General features: G+C 35.3%; 1 protein-coding gene across 1 annotated transcript in view; it reads left to right on the forward strand.

The window, feature by feature from the left end:
- Positions 1-2,958: 2,958 nt before the first annotated feature.
- Positions 2,959-23,416, forward strand: part of TTBK2 (tau tubulin kinase 2) — a gene marked incomplete at its 5' end in the record, with an annotated part of 39,194 nt that continues 18,736 nt past the window's right edge. Inside the window, 6 exons of the mRNA XM_009077588.1 lie at positions 2,959-3,032; positions 4,042-4,182; positions 6,348-6,452; positions 20,688-20,753; positions 21,308-21,400; positions 22,320-22,445. Of these exons, the coding sequence (XP_009075836.1) occupies positions 2,959-3,032; positions 4,042-4,182; positions 6,348-6,452; positions 20,688-20,753; positions 21,308-21,400; positions 22,320-22,445 (605 nt within the window). The remainder of the gene's footprint in view (positions 3,033-4,041; positions 4,183-6,347; positions 6,453-20,687; positions 20,754-21,307; positions 21,401-22,319; positions 22,446-23,416) is intronic.

Raw genomic sequence — 23,416 nt, forward strand, 5'->3', positions numbered from 1 at the left:
TATATATGTGTATATATATATATGTATGTATATCATTACTATCTGTTTCTCAAAGGGCTTATGTTCTATTACTTTCAAGGTGTTCTAGTTACCTTGGCCATAGAGGATGTAATATAATTGTCAGAAAAATTCTTTTTCTTGCAAATATTTGGAAAGCTTGATCTATGAATAGCTTGTAATGAGAGACAGTTTACAGTGTCATTCAGAAGTCTCTTGATGTGTGGATCTGATTTTTAAAGAAAAAATCTATTGTAAAATTTCTGGGAAAATTATGAAGAAACAGGCTTTTAAGAAAGAATTAAATAAACAGGTGTAATTGAGCAGAGCAGTTCTTCCAGTCTTTGCTAGAGCTATGCAGATTCTTAGGGTTATAAACATGATTTTGAGTGTATGTGTATTAGAATCTTATTTCACAGAAACTGAGAAACTGGAATGAGAGTAGCTGTTGGCAGAAGTGCAGGGATGTACTATTTTTTGGTCATTCTTTACTTCCAGAAATTTTGAAAATTAAAACAATGTGGACGTTCATTGTGGGGTTAAAATGAGTAATAACATTGTGGGTTTACAGTACAGTGACTAACGCAAAACTTCAGAGAAGGTCTTTTTAAGACCCTGACCTAGCAAAGCATGCTTAAATATGTGAGTGGTTGTATGATTTCTCTCCTAATTATGAAGGAGGAGTATGTTCACTGATATGGCCATTTATTACCGCATAGTCATCAATTACATCTTAAAGTAATTTTTCTTCCCCTGCTGTCTCCCAATTATTGTTGCAGAATACTGTTTAACTCTTTAAGCTCCTTGGTTTTGCCTTTCTTTAGAAAAAGAAATCTGCTGCAACAGATGGTTGTTTTGTTTCATCATGTTGTTAGGCCATCTGTTCCCACAGTCAGATGGGAGAAGACAGATTTATCACATCTCACTCAGTGAGAGTGAGACTCACTCAGTTGGTTTCCGTCTCACACAACCTTACGGGCTTCTCCCTCACTCATTTACAGCTCTCTAGCATAATTTAGTGCTGGGCTGCAGCTGGTCTAGGCCATAAAGCTAGCAGTAGTGATACACTGCAGCAGCCTGGGCAATGTCTTGTGGGCTTAGTAGCCTCCCTAGGAGGTTTTCCAAGGGCATGGTTGTTCACCACCATTGTCTCCCCCTGCACCCCAGCCAGGTAGTTCACAGGTGTGAGGAAATACTGAAGGTGTCTGTAAGGCTGTGGTAGGTGTGTATAGCCCCACTAGAGGGATGATGCTATTTGAATAAGGTGTACAGGGTCTGCTTCTGTCCTTCCTGTTCCCTCAAATTTTTATGGATGTTAGTTTCCAGAGAATTTATCACACAACTGGAGTTGGTGCTTCAGTTAAAGTGGGATTTCTCTGACCAAATGGAATTTTGCACTTCTACTGAATTTGTCAGATAAAATCTGACTAATTCATGTTTCTCTGGAGATGTTCCTTCAGCATACACACAGTGGCTGAGATGAGGTGTCATTAATCGGAAACTGCAGCAATGAATATACAGAACTTCATCTTGACAAATTTGCTGCTAATCCTTTTTCTTCATAAAATTTTATTGTCTGTAATATTGTCTGTCTTGCTTAAACAAATGGGTGGAAGGAGAAGGTGAAGGAAAAGCAGTAATACTTACAGCTTAGCACTTACATATTTGCAGAAATTGTAGAGATTTCTTTTAAAATAAATTATTTTGGTGAATCCCATAACATTTTCTTCGTTTAAATGGGCCTACCTGTTTTAGTTGTATATGGCAGGGAACTTCCTGAGGAAACAACAAACAGACAAGCATTTTTCTGTCAAGTGAAGTGAGAATATTCAGAAGCTGTAGGGTCAAGTGTTAGGGTTTTGATGGAGCTATGAGTGCTGCAGTAGCAAAAAGTCCCCTCTGATCTGTAGGTAGCCATAATGGCCTTTTGAAAGCAGTAATTTTTTGGGGATTTTTTAGTAGCTTTTCTCCTATCACTTTTAAATTTTTTTTTTTATTTATGACATTCTGGTAATCTAAAGGGTAAAGAAATTCATGGAAGACACTTTAGGTGACACAAATTTTACATGGCCTTAGTGACCACTTGAGACTTTCAGCTTTCTGTGGGCTGTAGCCTCCATGGTGTTGGAAAGAAAACTAAGTGGACTTAAACCCTACAGTTTTCTGTTCTGTTGCTGAGTGGGGTCATCAGGGGTCCCAGCTTCTCTCCAAGCTGCTGAACATAGATAGCAAAATGACAATGAGTTTGCATTTCCTTTCTGTTTCCCTACTGCAGTCTTTGGCTTGCTTTTTTCCTCTGTTTGCCTGAGAAGGCTTATGCTTTGACTTACAAGTGCAGGATAATAAGAAGATTATTTTTGACAAGACTTCTCCTCCACAGTTTGCTCCTGGGACAGGAGGAGGCTTTAAAAAATAAGCTTAAACAAAACTGTGATTTCCCCCCCCCCCCGCTTCACTGTACCCGAACTGAATTTATCTTTTGTAATAGAACAGCAAAGATCGTATTCTAGAAAAAGATATTAATAAATCAGATTAGTTGAATTACATTTTCTACAATTTTTTGATGCAAAACATAACCCACAACGAACTACTACTGTTTTCTTTCATCGTGGCAGCTACAGCTTATAGAAAATAGGAATGGTGGCTAGGAATATTGTCTATATCAAGTGATTAGCTTTGTAAGAAAATAACCAGTCCAAAATGCCTTGACTTTGTGGACATTTAGGCATGTTGTTTTGCATGTTTTCTTGTGGAAGAGGAGCTGCATATATTATGAAAGAAAACTTACGTTTAATTGTGCATAGAACTGACTTTAGTTTTACTGCTTTTGAACTGGGGGTGTGTGTGTCTTAGTTTTATTTCTTCAGAGATCTTTATCTTTTTCAGTAATTTGCTAGGTATTTAAAGGAATAAACCACAGAATTTCATTCTTATTGGCTAATTTACTTTTTTTTCTCTCAGGAAAAGATCATGTCTGTAGATTCATTGGATGTGGACGGAATGACAGATTTAACTATGTGGTCATGCAGTTGCAGGTTGGTGTATCAAACAGAGCTCAGTGCTTGCTTGTATGTGTTGATTTATTAGGCAAGCATGTGTGAAAATACCAGGATAGTCTTAGAGGGTGACAGATCAAAAAAACCAACCGAAGATCATGAACACATAGCTTGAGCAAATCTATATTGAGCATATCCTTACATTTTTATCCTTTGATATCCTATTGATAATTCAAAAAGTACAAAGTTTGCATCCTGAGAAACACCTGACTGTTGAAAGAGTGAACTCTGATGTCTTCTAAGATAATTTACATCCCTTTTAAGTCTTCACCTGAAGATCAGTCTAAAATGTATTATATTAATCTGTGTGTTTTGTTGGCTTTTTTTGATAAAAGTGAAAAAATACGCTTTGCAAGTAAAAGAAAATACTTAATTGACTTTATTGAAAGACTCGTTCCTGGGAAAAGGAATAAAATGGGTGATTAGTACTTACAGTTATGGTATTTTTGTCCTTTGTCATCTTGGTGAATATGAATACTGGAAAAAGTGTGCTCTAGATCACACTGTTGGTCATCTGTTATTTTGGCAGACCAACAGTTCTGTGATGTCATGGGGTTGCATCCTACATAGTACATTTTTCATCTGCTTAATATAATGTATAATTAAATTACATACTTTTCCTTAAAGAGATGAGTGTAAAGAAATCTGTGACCTTTTTTCAGGTGTGACACAGATACTGTGTTAACAAATAGTGCATATACTAGCCTTCTGATAGAGATTAGTTTGGTTCATGTTACTTAAGAGTAGAAAGATACTAAGATTCATATTTTCAAAAAAGTTCTTTCAAAGAATTTAGTGTTGGAGATACTTGGGGACATAGAGTCATTACATTTAGGTCAGATGTGTTATCCTTGAATGCGAAAATAGGTATTGAGAGTATTCTGTGGTTAACCATGAACAGTTAAAGAAGAAGTAGGAAGACCTTATGCTGTCTGTGAATCTTGGTATTAGTATTTTTTTTATGAAAATGTCTTTTTAATTTGGTCAGGGTCGGAACTTGGCAGATCTGCGTCGCAGCCAATCTCGAGGAACTTTCACCATTAGTACCACTCTGCGGCTTGGGAAGCAGATTTTGGAATCTATTGAAAGTATTCATTCTGTGGGATTCCTGCACAGGGACATAAAACCAGTAAGTCTGCCCATTAAATCAAAATAGGCAAGTAAGATGTGGTCATTGGATGGCTGCATAAATAAGAATAGGTTCTATACTAGATGTTAAAATGCAGAAATGCGAAGGGATAGGAAATTGAATGTTTATTCATCAGATAGGGCAGGATTTTTTCTATTAATTAATTTTGGATTGCTACAACAGTAACTTTGATCTTTGTCATCATTGTATCCAGTTACTTTAGGCCTCCTTGCAATTTTCTCTAGTTAGAACTTCCAATTCTTACCTGTAGTATTTGCCATGAGATATAATGTAATGAGTTTGACTAGTGGCGATGAATATTGTAAAATAAGAAATCTATAAAAATAGTTACTAACTGTAGGGTGTATTTATAAGCTCTTCAATGGCAATTTTTCTGTATTTAATGTATTTTTAAGAAACAAGACAGACTGTAAGAGAACTATTCCGTTGTTTTGTTGTGCAATTCTAATAAAATATGTTGTCAATATGTCATGAGGACAGTGCCTTCCTGAAAGTATCATGCTTTTGTTCTTTCTGTTTTTTCTGTTTTTCTTGGAATTTATTTCTGAAATGGCATCATCTGTTTTTAATATAGCTCAGTATTAAAAATACCATTAGAACTCTGAACTGTCAAAATTTGTAAATGAGGAAAAAACAAGCAAATTTTGTGTTTTCTGAGGGGTGCGAATATGGCTGGTTATAGCTGACATACATAGCTAAATTTCCTGTCAGCTGAATGTTGTTTACATAAAACCTCTGATAAGTTTCCCCTGCATTAGGGAATTTTCATCATTTCATCCTGGCAAATATTATAAAACTTGTATTCACCCTGAATCATCCCAAATACTTCATTTAATAGGGAAATAGCATAGAGGTAGTGAATGGCAAGTGATATAGGTGAGAAGGAGTTAGCTGGAGCTCAAGAATTTAATGATGAAAACAATTCAAGTTTTGAATGGGAAATGTTTTCCCTTATGGCTGGCAGGATGGACTGGGGACATCTTGCCCTTTAGGAGTTATGTTGTGACTTAGGCATGCAGAGGAAGACATAATTGCTTTCTAGTATGCAGTTTTCCTGGCTTAAAGATACAAGTCCATTATCTTTAATATTCCACTTCTAGACAGATAATACTGAAAGCAAGCTTTGTGCTGAGTTGAAATCTTGAAAGCCTTGATTGGTTATTTTCCTTGTGATGAATTAGGCAAAGCTGAAATTCTGTTCCATTTAAAAGTAATGTTGATCACGCTCATTTCAGTTCACAGTTTTGATTGTTTTTTACCCTTGATCTTAGACATCGAAGCGGTTTTGAATTTCAGATTTATTTAGAACTGTTCTGCTGTTTCACATAATGGAAAAAGAAGTGTTTTTTCTAGAGTTAAGTGTGTTGAACTTCCAACTTGCTCAGATATGTGGTTTCAATTCCATTTCGTAGAACTTGTTCTTAGCTCTATCTTTTTTTAATATCATGTAATCCATTGTAAGAGAATTCAGTGGGGAGAGTTGAACCGATTCAGCCACATGTTCAAACATCATCAACTAGTAGTGTTGTTGAATTTTTTTTGAAGGAGTAACGCGGAATGTTAATCCATAGAGCAAATAAGAAAATTTACTGAAGCTTTTCAGAATTAAGTACCTGGATAAGTTCTCTCTTGACTTTCCACCTCTTTCTGTTTCGTTGGCTTTGTTTGTTGTTTTTCTCTGTTTGGTTGGTTTTTTAAACCTGGTTCTTTCCTCACCCATGAGAGGAAAAAGCAGTTTGCACTCCATATTATGTATTCTGCATTTATGATATGAGTGCATTTGTTTAGTTTTTATGAACTTGTTAGCCCCTAGGTTGGTAATTTTTTGAAATGTGCAAATCAAAATGTGTGAGTGGGTGACATGATTGGAAACTTCCTGCTAAAAATCAATATATTCTAGTGACAAAGTAAGATGACAATCTCTTCAGACAATATAAGGCCGCAGTTCAGATATGCTAAGTTGGATGTCTGTTCTTCTTAACATTTTCTTCAAATTTAATAGGAGTTCAGTAGAACTGAAAATATGAAAGGAAGTATAGAGAAGTGGGATATGAATTTTCTATGATTGTATTACTGCATTAATGCAAGAACATATTGAAACCTGTGTGTATTTATCTGTTACCTGTGATTTTTTTTCTTTCTAGTCGAACTTCGCAATGGGACGTTTTCCTAGCACCTGTAGGAAGTGTTATATGCTGGATTTTGGCTTGGCACGGCAATTTACCAACTCATGTGGCGATGTCAGACCAGTAAGAATTTTTCACAGTTGAAATTAGAATACTTGACTGCAGTAGTATGCTGTCTTTTCTTCTGGAAAAGTATGGGAGTTGCATTGAACTGGTAACTATTAAAGGTGACAAACACCATCCCAGATCAGAAATGCCATGTGATTTATTGATTGTATTAGAAGGCTGACAGTTGGAAATGATTCAGAGGCAGAGGTGTACATGTATGATATTTTGGTTTGGAAAATCAAGTGCTAAATAGGTTTTCATTAAATATCAGAGCAATATACCAGAGCTGAATTTCACTTGGTATTTTACATACTGCATTTAAAAAAAACAACTGAGAAGAAAAAAATCAGACACTGAACTGAATATATTATCTTCTGAAAGAGAAAGTCTGAATAATTAAAACAGTGATAGGACACTAATTATAATATATGAGAGGACATAGTCAAGTGTAGTTAGTGTATTCCCAATAGAATGCAGTCTGAAGAAAATTGTAGCTAAAAACATATCAATGAGGAAACAGCAATTTTAGGTATAGTAGAGCCTCTCTAATTCACTGGCAAGCTGTCCTTTTGTTAATTTCAAAGTCTGAAAATGAGCAAGTCAGTGCCATGATGCATGGTGATCTTTTAAGGAAACGTATTTTCTTCATTAAGCTATTTTATTTTACATTTTGATGGTAATAGTAAGTATGTACTAGTCAATGCTAATTGACTAGTGTAATGTATTTATAAATGTGATGTGAATGGTGGAGCCATCTCCACAGGACTTTCAATTTTATTTTGCCTAAGAAGTTGGAAAAGTGGCAATTTTTAGTGTGCAAATCGAGGTACCTGAATTAGTAAGGTAAATTAGCAGGGTTCTGCTGTACTCTATTCCTTCAGCCATAATGCTGGACACTGCAATGAAAGCAAAGAGCAGGGGGGACCAACAGAGTGGCTGCTGCTGTTGGAAAGGTGAGCAAAATGTTTTAAGTAGTTTTTATTTTTAATTTCTCAGTGTTCTTGTTGTGTTCTGTATGTTTGGCTGCTTATAATGTTTTTTGAACTGACCTGTAATTTCAAGGACAAAACAATTCCCAGGATTCTATACATGTATGCACCAATGGTAGCATTTTCAGAAAAAATAGGTGATAACAGAAAATTCAGTATTTCTGCTATTCTTTCTTTTGTAGAAACTCAGCTCTTGCCTTTTGTTTTTCATTGCAGTGCCCTCCAATGTAACTGAAGTAATCCTTCAATTTAAATTCTTTAGAACTTTTTTGACAGTTTAATCCATATTTGTGGAGTGAAGCGGGAGGTAGGGAGGAAGGCAGTAGTTTTATTTGTACATAATAGTTAGAAATGGCTCTTGTAATAGAGAGCAGCCATAGTGTTGGCCTTGCTTACTAATAACATTTAATATGTTCTTCTCCTTAAGGCTGTCCTTCTTCTAAGCTTCATTCAATTTTTTTTTTCAGCATATACTGCAGATAATCTGGGACAATGTATAAAACATGTTCTCAAAAAATTAGTACTCTGTTGGTATAAACCTGTTCCTTAGTTATGGTTGACTATTAGAATTTTATGGTAACTTTTGCGTTCTCTATTGAATTGTCTTTATCTCAATCCATGAGTTTTCTAAGCTTTTACCCTTTTGATTCTTTCCCCCATCCTGCTGCTGGGGGAGTGAGCAAGTGGCTGTGTGGGGCTTGGTAGCTGGCTGGGGTCAAGCCACGGCAGGCTGCTATTGGTTATTTGTTATAGAGAGGTTTGCAGGTAGGAATTCTGTTGTCAGTTATCTTCCTGAGCAGTTATGGTGTCTCCTTAGATATCTTAGCTGAAAGAATAGTCAAGGCAGAGGGCTTAGAATGAGGAACCCTTGTTGAAGACCATCAAAACTAATGCCATGCCATATTTCCATACTAAAGAATACCCCAGAGTTTGCCCATTTCTGAAGACATCTCAGTGTCATTTTCAGAGATGATGTCATCTTCATACTACCCATCTTAATGTCAGACTCTGTGATGATTTAGCACCATTGAAATAATCTGCTGGGGAGTCCATTCATCTGTAGCTGCTTCTATCTAAATACTGCTTTGAAAAATGCAGATTTACTTTGAAAAGCTTCTCAGAAAATAGTATTTTTAAAAAAATTCATTTTGGAGTGTCACATGTGGACTATCTCTTTAAAGAATTGAGGAGCGCGTAGTTTTCAGCCCATTTCACTGTTTTTTCCCCAGTGGGATTTATATTAGCATGATTTTCCACTCTTGAATTAGATTATCTAAAGTGACCTTTGCAGCAGCCAGATGACAGTAAAACTGATTTTGAAACGAAAAAGGTAAGACTTCAATGAGATACATTGTAGTTTGTCCACCAAGAATATGATGGAATCAAAGAGGTTGCTTCTGTAGATATTAATGTCATCTTTATTCCACATTTTTGTAACCCCCAAAGTCCTTTCTTCATGAAAAGCTTAAGCTTTTGAAACCAGTAAGCAACAGCAGTTTTTCTGTGAACTGCTGCTGTAGGATGCACTGTTTTTTACATAACTGAGAGACAGAAATAACTAAGAAGAGAAGCAGATATTTCATGTGAATCATCAGTTAGGTTTTCCTCATTTATTAACTTGGGGACCTAGCTAATTATGTGTTGTTTGGGTCATCCATTCCATCTGATCCAAGCTTTTAGTACAAGCAGTTGGATTGCGTGGAGTTAAAGGGCAGAGGAGTTCCACGAGTTTTTAAAACTGGGAATAAATTGATAAAAATATAGAAGTATATGCTTTGTGTTTCTAAAAACTAGTTTCAAATTTCCTCCTTATTCTTCCTGGTTTCTTTGGTGCTTCTGTCATTGACTTTTTTTCTTTTTTTACATAAACTTCTTTCCTCACATTGCAGTTCAAATAGCCTTTTATAGCCTCACTCTAGAACTATGTCATTTCTTCATCAATATCAGAACTCATTTTCAGAAAACCATGAAATAATACAGCTCCAGTATATTTTCCAAATATTTTCATTGTAAGTGTCTTTATTCCCTTCCCTACAAATTGAACGCAGTTTCTAGGTCTTATTTTCACATTTCAACTGTGTAGGTAGTAATCTGTTGGTGAAAAGGGGTAGAATTGGTTATAAAAGTAATACAGCAACTGTTAAAGGAGGACTAATGTTTTCTGGTATTCTGTAACTATTATGTGAGCTGTAATTTTAAGTTCAACATTTTCTTGTGGGAAAATATCACTCCTCTTTATAAATGGAAGTAAGAGTTCATTTCAGGAAATTCTGGGAAGGAGTATTTTGAGGAATGGTTTTACGTAATGAAAATGTTTGAGTTCAAGCTTTATTAGTCTGCTCCGGTGTCTGAACATACTGCCAAAAGCAAATACCTTTTATTGCTCATGTTAAGGCCCTAGAGTTTTTAAATTATCTCAGGTTATTCAGTCAACAGTTTCCCACTCACTCCAAGTATTAGCCTTAAAATTAATTAGTTGTAGTTGCAGGCTTTTTTATTGTAGTATCATTCTACTACAGTGGTCTGCTTCAGTTGGTGAATCTTCAAAACTGTGAAAGAAAAATAGATTAACATAACATACAAAGCAAAAACATTGCTTTACATAGTTTTTCTTGCTACAGATACTTCTCTTGCAGAATGATTACCATAAAATATAACAGTTATAACTGCTAATTTTTAAATGGATTAATTTTAACAAGGTTGTCCTGTCTTGAGCTGTCTGAATGACTATGCCTGTGAGGAGCTAACTTAAAACAGACATATCCCTCTCTCTTTGATCTCAGTAATAACATATTTGTAAAATGTATGAACATGTTGGAGAAAGTAGTGAAGAGCTGCAGTTTGTTAAGTTGTATGATCTGACACTTTTCCATGGTTAGAACATAAAGATCAAAACCAAATATTTATTGCAGCTTGTGGGATTGTGAAAGACGAAAGAAAGGTAACAGCGAATCTGTATCATAGTGTTGCTTGGAAGGGTGTAGAATAATCCACACTTGTTTAAAAATGAAAGCATATGTAATGTTATTTTATATTTTCCGTTCAATTTACTTAACCTTGTTTTATTAGCTGAAGAACTTGCTCTGACTTAAATATGTAATGAAAAAACTTAAAACTTTTCAGCCAAGATCTAGAATTTAAATAGCATATTCTAGATGTAGGTAGTACTAGTGTTACATGCCTTAGAGTACAGATGAAGTGTACCTATTCTGCCACTTCATCTCTCTAAGAGAAACAGAAAAAGGTATAGCTCTTGCAGATAAGATCTTTGGAAATGTGTTCAGTCTATTAACATATAGTTCATTATTTACAGTGGGCAGTTTTCATCTCTGTTTTTGATGTGGTTTTTTTTCCGTACATGGATTCGTGTGCATTGAAGATCTAGTACTATTTTATTAGAGTGAAAATGCATACCAATATATAAAATACATGCCAATATATAAAATACATAACAAATGTAGTGCCTAAAAAGTAAAGCATCGGTCTGTTCTAAACCGTGAAAAACATAAACAAATGGCACATGAAGAAACTTTTCTGCAACTATGGTTTGTTCTCAGTGGTTTGCACCCTGGGTTTTTTTTTTGGTTTGGAACATATTTTGACCAATTACTCACTTGGGCAAGCTTGGACAGTGATATATGTGTAGCTGGGAATGGGATGAAGAATATGGAAACTTGTACAATAGTGTTAGTGTATAGGCTTCTGAAACTAAATTTTACGTGTTGAGGACATTACTGGGATCTAAGTATTTGGAGTAGATGTAGAATTAAATTATAGAATGGAAGTTGATAAGGAAATGATAATTGGTGGGAGGTGATGGAAAAGATCAGAAGAGAGAAAATTGAGTGTGGGAAGGAAAACAAAAACTGCTGGGGATAATGTAGACTGTTAGAAGAAGGAAGGATGAAACGAGCAAACAAATAAATTGTTGGAGAGAGGAAGCTAATAATTGAATTAATAGTGTAAATAAGAATTGATTACTGCAAAGCAGGGTAATTAGAATTTAATGGTGGAGAGACTTTAATCATCAAACAAATACATTTAGCAGGATTCAAATTTAGTATGAGATTCATAGTCTAACATTTACGGCTTTTTGAGAGTGTAGTACCTACCATTTTGTTTGTCATTGCCTTAGAGACAGCTGAAGTGAGTAGTACTAGCATCTGGTTTTTTTCTTGGGGCACAGAATAAATGATTCTTTTTGAATGCAAACCTAAGTTCATACAGCATTCAATTTCCATGTCTCTATTTACATGGTGAAAATGGAAAGTGAAGGTGTCAGCTGGCATACAGAAATAGAAAACCTTGAGGGACAAAATCTGAAGGACATTTGCATTCTTAACATCATCAGTGCTGCAGCTAGCTCTTAGGCAGTTGTCATCACTCCTGTTTCAAAGTGAATGATAACCACAACTGTTCTTTGAGGTACTATTAAATTTAATATAAAGAAAGCAAAATAAAAGAAAAAAGAAGCTGTTAGTCTTTGCTCTTATAAGGATATTAACCTTTAAAAAAGAATTTTAGGTCATAATTCTTTTAAAAATCTATTTTTGTGGTCTTTTTTTTATGTGGACTGCAAATTATAAATAATTGCATTATATTTGTTTTACAAAGAAGATAATATGTATGCAAGCTGAGGAGACAAAGCTAGGGAATAACACAATTAGTGGTGTTTAGATAAAAGCTTTTTATCTAAAACATCAGTGTTTTTCTACTCAGTATACAGGTCTCACTGACTGGCAGCCTAAAGAATTGTTCAGATAATAGCCAGTCCCAGTGACTAGATTTTAGGTCATTCTTCAGTTATTTAAACAAAACCAAGAGCTTCATCAGAGTTCTCAGGCTTGTAGGTTTTTTTAGCATGACCTTAATTTCAAGTTTCTAAATTTTCCTGGATGTATTTGAAAATAAGTAAAAAATCAGAATTACATTCTTTGAACATATATTAAGGAGGTTTACAGTATTTTACATCTAACTTGATAGATTTTATTTTTTGTTTAACCTGGAAATTTGAAGTCTTAAACCTCACCAAGCTGGGATGTCCTGGTTTTAGAACAGCTAGAAAATGTAGCACTGTTTTTTTTCTGATATGCTTTGTGTTAAAGGAGTCACAGAACTTACTCTAAACATTAACAAAACTATTGAAATCCAAAGGCAACAGAGTATCAACCAAAATTTTCTGAGTCATTACTCATGCTCTTTACTGGTGACCTGTCAGTAATAAAAATTGTCTCTGACCACTGCTATGCAGTCTGACCCTCAGAAAAATGCAGTGAAAGCATTGTGAATGCAAATGTTAGATCTTTTTATTGTCTAGGGAAGCAGTTACAAATCTGTTCACATCAAAAAATGAGCTTGTTACTCTGTTCAGGTGTTTATGTACAAAATCAGCTGAGTCCTTCTTGCCGTTCTTCAGTGCCCTCAGGTTCCGAAGATTTTATCTTCAAGTTTCAGTTTAGGGTGACAGGTGGTGTCCTAGAAATGTACTTTAAGAAGCTGAATTCTTAAAAAACCCTCAACAAACAAAACCCAAAACACACAAAGACCAATAAAAAAATTAACACCCCCCACCCCCCAACCCAATCCACTTTACACAGAATAGTGCATAGAAGTGTGTTGGTAGTTATCAAAGCGTATTACAGCTATTTTGAAACTTTTAGAAACCTATTGCACTGCAGTTAAATACTGGGACAGAAGGTATAAATTTCTTGTATATTTGTTTTTTCATTTTCTTTTTTACTTGTGAATATTTGGGAATAGTTATGCATTGTGTTGATTGCTGAGGAAGACTAGAGAACACTCCCATCTTATTCTGCCTTGCCTCCTGTCATCTTGGCAGAAGAATTGCAGATTGTTTATTCCTGTGTTTGGAAGAGCACATTGTTTTTATGGCACTGAAAGAATGGAAGCTATATCCATTAAATGTTTTTTATGATGGGGGGAAAAAAGGGGATAGTTTTAAAAACAGTGGTAAAACTACACTGTTGTAAGCAAAGTGATCACTGTCCTCTCTGAAGACAGTTTGGACCAACAGACTGTTTAAAAATGGATTTTTAATTAAAAATTATATATGTTTCTCAGTCTCCTTTTCACATAAATTTTGTTATAGCCTGAACAGCAAACATTGATAGAACTTTAAGAAAAAGGACTTAGAAGTGGTGCACAGATAGTACTGACTAAAACTGGTGCAGTTTTCTTTGTTCGCTCTGGTACCAGTGATGATTTAGAATTTGTGTTAGTGACTACTGAATAATACCTCGATTGCATTAGTTTATTCTAAATAAGAGTCTGTATGTTGGAGGTTGTTCCAGAATAGTTGCTGAACTTTGCATTCAGATTAAAACCTGGATTAAAATGAGACCACCTGTTACATTTAAATGATTGGCAGCATCTCGGTCAGCTCCAGAAAATTGTGAAATTGATTTGGTTTTTGTTAAAGAGCAGGAAGATACATTGTATCTTCAGCAGTTCCTTGATACATTTCTGTTTTGGGTGACACAGATTAAAGCAAAAATCCAAGGGCAACTAGGACGTGTTTATGACTACAGTATTATATGGCAGGGGAATATATGACAAATAATTAAATAGTACAGAAAGATTCTAGGGAACTGTTTAAATTCTTAGTGCACCATATCAAGCATATAATAAATAATTGGCTAAATTATGTTAACTGGTCTAAAAAGATATCTCTTCCATACCTGACTAAAACTGTTGAAAGCTCAGTGCTGCAGGGTAATGGTCCATGTCATTCTGTTAAATGTACTGTTCAGTGGTTGCATCATCCTGTTGAGAAGCATTTTGTTGCTGGCATTTACCTTGTGCTATCATTTCTCCGTCATGTTTTCTCTCAGTTCCTGACAGTACCTTAGAGAGGGATGTGATTAGTTGAAGATTGCATGTGTACACCTAAACAAAGAAAATCATATTTATTTTTCCTCTTGAAATATTTTCATGTTTCAGCTGTACTGCCTGTCTCATATTTAGCAAATACTGTCATTTAAACTTGCAATATAATTTTGAGCTCCTTTTCTTCGTGTCATTTTTCCCTGCAAGTTGTCAGTAAATCATCTTCTCACTGAAACTTGCAAGCTTCTCTAAAATTTATCCACGTGCCTTCTCGCTTCTGATAAAATTTTCATCAATCCTTAGGTTGTTTTCTTACCAATTATTACAACAACTTCTCTTCAGCCTCCTCTTTTCTGTGGCACTCTTGTGTTAGTAGAGCTTACTGGAGTGATGTCTCACTAATAGTTGCACTACTGTGTAGTTAGACTGTTGCTGTCCTGGCTGCAGGTGCTGAATGTGACAAAGAAGTGTTTCTGTGGGTGCCGTGGTACTATACATGATATGTTACAAGGAACAGTTTGAACCTGAAGATAATCCTGTTTTATCCTTTCCCTAACCTATTTTGGAAACATCCAAGAACTTGAGTAGTTCAGCATTCATTCTCAAGCTTAGCATGAAGGCACCTTGTGACATGAAGCAAGAGCTACGTCATTATCAGGCTTGAAAAATTCAGTGCACAAGAAGCACTAAAGAGCCTTCCAGTGCTCACACAGGGCTAATCTGCTCAGGCTCAGCAAAGGGTTCTCTTCCTTACTGCTGTACCAAACTGATAGCACCATCAACCTCTGCTCCTTAGTGTCATAGAAGGATTCAAACTATGGGCAGTGTGATAGTCAAGCACTGTAACAGGCTGCCCAGAAGTGGTTGAGTCACCATTCCTGGAGTTATTTAAAAGATGTGTGGATTTAGCACTTGGGGACATGGTTTAGTGGTGGACTTGGTAGTCCTGAGTTAATGGTTGGACTCAATGATCTCAGAGCTCTTTTCCAACCTAAGTGATTCTGTGATGAAGGAAGAAATGCATGTGTTATTAAGCTCATTTGTATAATAGTCCTCTGAGGCTTTTGCACATTGATATACTTTAGAGTAGACTTTTTATATGTTGTCTCTTTAAGTGAACACACCATTATCTTGCAACATAATTATTTGGAACAAGGAAGAGACAAAAAGTTACTATTCCCCCTCAGCAATTGCCTAAAAGCTATGCATGGTGTACTGATCGCAGTACTAATTGGTTGCAAAGCAAAGACCTGCATGTGGTAAAATTTGACAGAAGTTCCCAGGATGAAATGTCTGTAACTGGGCAATCCTAAAATCAGACTTTTCTTTAAAAAAATTTATTTCTTCCATGTTTGTCTAACAAAGGCAGAAATTAATGTGAAGAAGCACTGAACACGTGGAATCATAGAATGGTTTGGTTTGGAAGGGACCTTAAAGATCATTTAGTTTCAACCCCCATGTGTGGGCAGGCATGGCATTCACTAGACCAGGTTGCTCAGAACCATATCTAACCTTGAGCACTTGTAGGAATGGGGCATCTACAGCCTCTATCAGCAACCTACCTCAGTGTTTCACCACCCTCCGAGTAAAGAATTTCTTCCTAGCAAAGTGTTGTGGTTTGGCTAAACTATGTCCAGTTTTTCATTGTTACCAGCTTTCTGTGGACAATAGCCACATCTCTTTGCTTGTCTTCAGCACTTCACGCAAAGACTCGATCTGTGATTGCAAAACATTAGAAGTAAATAATAAATTTCTATTGAACTCTCTATAAATCAGCAGAAAGGCATAGAATGAACAAGAAATCCTAAGCAAATGAATATTTAAAATTTTGAATGTGTAAATCTTTATTCGAATAATGTTGTTACACTTATTGTGTGTTTTGCAGCAATTAGCAAAATCAGTTCAGCTGTTGTGGCACAACTAAAAGTAAAAGAATGAGCAATAGACATGTTTGGGATATAATTCAGCTGCCAAATAGAATGCAGAAAGCTCCTGAAAATAGAGTTAAAACTATTTACTGTATGTTCTTTGTTTCTAAAATAAATATTTTTATTAATAAATAATGATTCAAAAGTAGTGTTGGAAGAGAAGATTGGAGTAAATTTTTTGGAAACCTGACTATCCCTTCCTATGATAGGCCACTTCTGCCTTTCCATGTCTATTAAATTAAATTGTGTACATTTTGCTGTTGTAGAACAAAGGAAATGTCAGAAGACTAAATATTTTTAAAACTATATTTTCAGCTTTTCTTCACTAAATCTGCATCAGTCAGACTACATTACACATACTTTTGGAGATAGGTGAGGTTTGCAAGGTTACCTTCTAAATCCTGAGCTAAGCATTTGGTAGTTGAGACCTTTTTCAAAAATGGACTCCTTAAAAAACCCAGCTTATTTCACTAAACGAAGTTCTGTTGAAGAATCTGACACATTATTGCAGAGTTACATTTTCTTTATAACTTTGAGTTTTGTAGAAAAGAAATTATTGTATAATACCACATTCAATGTAAGATGTAAACATATCATTTTTAAGTAGCCTGTACATACTCCTGAATTTTTTCCTTCATGTCCTCTAAGTGAACAAAGAAATATTTTTTTCTGAGATTTGATCTTATCTTTGAAAGAACTTACTCTATGAACGGTGAAACTTGCTGTTTTCCAATGGTTTTGTTGTACTGCTTCCCTTACGTCCTCCAAATTTCTTACTTTTTTTAGCTTCATACTACACCCTACACTGCCTTTCTGACCAGTACATAGTTGTACTATTTGTAATTTTGGGACTAGGCATGGGCTTAACTTGCCATCTAAAATTCATGCTGGTTGACCAACTGATTGGTGTCTCTTAAGATGGATGTGAGCCATTTTAATTGAATTTTAACTGTCTGTCTCTGTGCTGATGTACTAATTTGGGTTCTGACTTTAATCACCAATTTTCATTAAACTTGCAGGAACTGGAAGTCTTTGACAGCTGTCGTATTTGTCTGAAATTAAAAGCTATTGTAGTGGAAAGGCAGATGGTTTGGTCCAGTAAAATTTGTGTCCTGATGAAAATAGAAGCAAACCAAAATCAAAACGAAAACTTTACTTTCCAGTTCTTTCTGAGCTATGGGCTAAATTCTCTGCTAAGTTATGAAAAATTACTTGGTATAGTTTAAAAGAAAAGAAGGAAAATGTATTATTTTATTGTCATGGTTGAACCTCAGCTGGCAACTAAGTACCACACAGCCTCTTGCTCACATCCCCAACCTGCCTCCTGCTTCTGTGGATGGGAAGGGGAGAACTTGGAAGAAGGTACATGTATGTACAGTAGCTTGCTTGAGGCCTTTTGCTTCTTATCCATAGTTGAAAATAAATCTGCTGCTGAAATAGTCTACTTCTGGATTTATGCAGCTCTTTAATATATGGAACTATCATTATAAATGCTAAATAAACAGTTAAAAATCAAGGTCTTGATTCTTCAGTCTGCTAAGATCTCAGAGTTTCCCATAATACAGAGCAACTGTAGAATTTTTACTTACAGCAATAAGTAAAACAATATTCTGCAGTCTGGGGATTTGCAAAGTATGTTTTGGAGGTGTCCAGAAACAAAGTAAGATGATCAGTAATAGCAGAGGGGGATTTTATCTGTAAAAATGCAGTGCATCATTCATGAAGTTGCTGTTATTGGCTGTAATACTTCTCTTTTGCTGTGTGAGATGTGAGATGCATGAAGAGCTCTGAAACAGGTTCAGAAGTTTTGCAAATGCTCAGAAGTCTCTCAAAGTTCTACGCTGAATTGGGCAAACTTGATTTGACCTACAGAGAACCACCATTCATGTTGATAGTGACATGGTAGAATTAATTTATTGTTGTGTGGCATTGTAATACCACCAGCTGCATTACTAAGAGGTGCTTCATTGTGTCCTAAAATGTAACAGAGTTACGTATGCTTTTAAGCCATATATATGTATGTATATATATATATATATACACAAACTGTACTTTAAGGCAAGAAATAATAAATGGATTTAGGTATCCTTGCTGGGGTAAAGAATTAAAAATTCATTTCATGATAAGCTCATAGATGGCAGCAATATTCATGCACTTTTTTTTTTTTCCCCCCCTCTCTCCCTTCCCATCCAGGTGTTTTTCACATAATTGAAATTATCGTAGGACAAATAAGGATAGCAGTGACTTTTACATTCAAAAGCATTTGAGTTGATGCACGATAAAATTCCTCATATGGACTTTTATCCCCCAGGGCTGAACTGGAATAGGTCAGATTTTTAGTTTTTGCAAACTGAATGGAATGATTTCATTTTCATATGGCGTTTCTTAGTCTTTTTTTATTGCTTTGTCAAGTGACTGGAGCATTTTTGTCCTAGTTATCAATTAGAAATTGAAGTTGTCGTGCTGGAAATAAAAACCTCATTTTCATATTTGTCATTATTCTCAGAAGAATGGAAATGTTTAACGTGGTAAAATTGAATATGTCCTTCCTGTTTAATATTCATACTAGAGGCTGAAGACAGTAAGCGTTTAGTTTCATCTTCTGAAACTGTATGCTCTTGGGATTTATGGAATTTGTGTTTTCAGCTGTTTTAAAGTTAAGCTCCAGTGCCCTTCTGTGGAAGCGCTATCCATTAAATGGCTTTTTTTTTCCTGTAAATTTATCTGTATTTTGACTGTGTTGGCAGTGATGCTGTATTATTCTTAGTTGGATAGTTTGCCAGTCTACAGAACTACTAAGGAGATTTATGTACTTTTTTTGAAAAATTTAGTTTCTTCTGAAATATAGCAGTTCCAAAGCATTTTGAGCTATTCTTTTTGTAATTGCATAGTACTGTTACATTTCTGCAGCTACAGTGTTATGCTTCATTTCAGGCTAATGTTCAGTAAGGAACATGATATAAGATTAAAGGTAGTAACAAGTCAGATAGAAGATTGAACTGAACACAAAATGTGTTCCAAGCATGATTTAAACTTTATGATAACATGCTAAACTAAGATTTATGGAATATCATCTAAGAACCTCTTCACGTTAAGCACATCCTAGAAAATATTTGCTGCCTTAACTACTGCTGGTTCAGCTCTCATTGTATTATATGCACTGATTATATGGGCTATTGAATCCTTTTTTCAAAGACATTGCTGCTGGATTCAGTTGATAGAGTTAGTGACAGTAATGACAGCTCCTGCTATATTTAAATGATAGCTGTGTATAGTGTCTCTTGGTGGATAAGAAAAATATTGTACCTATATGTATAGGTAGGGAGAGACTGAAGTGTTTTATTTTCATAAAGCGATAATTTTGTATTGTGGTTATCTTTGTGTGTATATCAGACCAGACCTTTCAGTGTATTGGGCAATTTTTAAAAGAAATCTTAAGAATTATCTTGAGTCTTGGGCAAGCAGACAGATAACCAATACTTCTTTATGTACAAGTCAGAGGTTAGGTGGATAATTGAAGCTTCTTATGTTCATTGTTAGAGGAAACAAAAAGAACTATTGATTGCGAAGATAAGACTGCTTGAAAGAAAGAAAATTTAGCAGCTCTGGCAGTTCTGTCTATACAGAATGATTAATTAAGGGGGTAGCATGGATTGAATAGCCATCTTGGGCAAAGTAATAACACCACGGTTTGATTTTTTAAAAAATGGTAAATATCTACTAATTATAACTGTTATCAATTTTATAATTCTTTCTGTAATATTTTATTTGAAGGAAAGAAGGAAAAATATATTCTGTGACTATAAAGCACCAACTGACTTATGGTCATACAATATCTAGAGTGTCAGCGAGGAAATGCTGGTTTTCAGAGACTAGAAAAGAAAGAAATATTTTAAATTGGTGTCTGTAGTGCAGCCTTTGCTATTTATTGTTCATCCATGGCTTTCAGACTTTCTCATGGCTTTCTTTGCTTTTGCAATGTCTCAAAAACTTGATCGGTTTGCTAGTTCAGAAAATAATTCATGAAAATATTACTAACACATTTCAAGAAATGACTGGTTGTATGTTCATACCACATAAAATCATAAAAAAAGTCATTGTGGTGTAGATCCTGTCAGAATTTAAACCACTGAACTTCTAAAAGTTAAAACTAAGAAATAATTTTGTTATTGGAGAAAAAATAGGAATAGTTCTACCATATAAGTTTTTTGAGGGATGAGGTAAACAGGACATGATGCCTCTGGAGAAAAAAACTGACATAAATAGATCATAGTTTAAAAATCATCACATAGGTAAGAAAACCCATGACATATGCCACTTTGTGGTGCCTACTTGGTTTTCCACTGAGAACTTGTAGAAACACGTTAAACTGAAATCAAAGTCTCAGATGTATTGTGGCTGCATACTCACTTTGTAGATGCCAACTTAAGTAGTCAGAGGGTTTATTTCTGATAGTGAGAACCTTTTCTTTTTCTATTCTTTGACAGCCGCGAGCTGTTGCTGGTTTTCGAGGAACGGTACGATATGCCTCCATCAATGCTCATAGAAACAGAGTGAGTATCTCAATCTGTATCATACCCATCTCATGGAGCTGAAAGCAGTCAGTAGTGCAGTTAGGATTAATTTTCTTTTTTGTATTGTTATCTGCGCATTTATTATGTAGAAAATAATACACATTTTGTAAAAGGATAGTACACAGTAGTTGAGGATAAAAAAATCTTTATTGTATACATAAGCGGTTTTACCTTTGGTGTTCAATGGTATTGTAATTTAATAAATGGTCAAGTTACTGAGTTTTATGAAGTATATAATGTCCAGTATGTTGTCTTGGCATCATATGCTAAAGAAACGTGAATAAACAACTCTCTCAGTGTAGAGAGTCCAATGTTGTTTAACACACTTCAACTTTTGTTTATCTGTGTCTTTCATGGAAATTTACTTGTATGTTTCTCCTTAAAATAGTTGCTGGATTTCATTAAACTTGTTCTGCAGTATAGAGTGTATTATATGTTGTATATAATAATTTAAATCTCAGACAGTAAAGAATTTATCTTCCCTTGTCTTAGGTATTTATAATACGTGTTAGAATAATACTTCTTTTTCACAGGAAATGGGTCGGCATGATGACCTCTGGTCACTCTTCTACATGTTGGTGGAATTTGTGGTTGGGCAACTGCCTTGGAGAAAAATAAAAGATAAGGTAAACCTAGAGGTGAAACCAGAGACCACAAAGGAGATTTAGTTCTCGATTGAAGGCAAATGCTGTGATAAAGATTCCACTAGGAATCACTGGTTCATTAATTTCAACATTACATTTTCAAGTGTTTTTTAGTGTTAGTTCTTGTTGCTGGTGTCATGGTATAAAAAGCAATCAAATTTTACAAATTGTTCTAGGCAGGAAGTAGATTATACTTCTAGTTTGAGAATATTTTAAAAGGCAAAATTAAGTGTATATTTGCCATTTATTTTATTATTCACGCTTTCAGTTGAGTACGTTGTTTCACCCGTCACACATTTAGAATTTCTTATCTGTTTTGATTATTTGTGAAATGGGCATTTCTTTTGCTGGTGAACAGAATGAATCAGGTAATATGCAGTAGTGCCTGTAGCCATATATCATAGGTGAGGTATGCAAAGAAACATCTAATTAATCTGTTACTGCTTCTTGCAACTTCTTTTGAGACCAGGTTACTTGCTAATGTGGTTTATGCTTTGGTAGATGACAATGCAATAAATAGGTAGTGTCTCCTTTTTGGTTTTGATTTACTCAACTTACATGACCACTAAAAAAAGTGGCTGAACTTCAGATGATGCAACAGGATATTTAAATCTTTAAAACATACTTTTTGGAAGGGTTGGAGTATTTAGTCCCCAATAAACAGCATAAAATTAAATGGCTTTTCCTATTGAAATTGCACATTATTTTGCAATTGTTCTGAGGGCAATGACAGAATATCTTACCTTGCTATCTGACGTAGAATGGCCTTCCTCAGTAGTATTCAGTGTAATGTACTGTCCTGTCTTTCTGGCTAGTAGTGTATTGAATGGTTGTAACCTATAGTTTGAGTATGTTGTAACAGAGAATGTTGGTTAATGTTGTTGTGTTACTTTACTCCTAGGAGCAGGTGGGCTCCATTAAAGAAAGGTATGAACACAGACTTATGTTGAAACATCTTCCTCAAGAATTCAATGTCTTTCTGGATCACATTTCTAATTTAGATTACTTTACAAAGCCTGATTACCAGGTAAACACTTTTACTGTTCTGTCTTTCTAATTTATAAATAGGAGAATGTTATGCTGTTTCATGTTCAATTTACTTTGATTTCATTGTGTAGTCTTGGTAGTTACTATGGATTGTGCCACCACAAAGTTATTTTAATGACCATCTGGTGCCACAGAAAATTTGTCGTTCAAAGGTGTAATCTTTTTCCATTTCGGAGGCATAAGACTGTGAAGTTTCTAAAAACAATTGACCGGTGCTTTTCAGTAAGTTTTCTGTTAGTATTGGGAGCTATCCTACTATCATAGCCTCTGGCGGATGCTCCGTAAGTTAAATTGATCAGATTCTTCTCTCAGGAACAGTCATTCTGGCAGTTTTTCAAAGTCTGTAACTGAACACCTAAAGCTAGAGCATGACATGCACTCGTGGTGGGTTTTTAAGACTGAAGTATTGCCTAAGGAGATCACTAGAAAACTAGTCATTTTTTTTTTGTTTCAGAGTGTATTGTCTTCTGAAATGGGCAATCTCTGCTTGGTGATAAGATGATAAGTGCTGAGAAGATATGCTGTAAAATATGTCTTACTCAATTAGTGTTGACCCATGATTAAACAATAAATATAGAACTTTTTTCTATACCAGTTTGTGGAAAGCAGCAGAGGAATGCTCAGAAAAAGCAGGGAGGGAGAGACTGAGAGTTTTTTCAGTCTGACAAACAGTGGGAGAGAGTGAACTGATCTAATAGCACACCATGACAAGTTGTCCCTGTGTGCCTTCCCTCTGGCTCCCAGAAACACATGTTCCTGCCAGCTTCCCACTAGTGTTATGTGTCTTCCTCTGTGCATTTGTTCAACTCACTAACTCCCTGAAACCAGGAGGAATGGTTTTCTGTTGGTGTGCAAGCTGAATTAATGAATAATTCTGACTAAGTTTGGAATTGTAACTTTGATAAGAGCAATTCCTGTGCTTTACTTGGTAAAATTAGCAGAGAAATCAGG

The sequence above is a fragment of the Acanthisitta chloris genome, unplaced genomic scaffold, assembly GCF_000695815.1.
Source record: "Acanthisitta chloris isolate BGI_N310 unplaced genomic scaffold, ASM69581v1 scaffold24576, whole genome shotgun sequence".
NCBI classification, from domain to species: Eukaryota; Metazoa; Chordata; class Aves; order Passeriformes; family Acanthisittidae; genus Acanthisitta; species Acanthisitta chloris.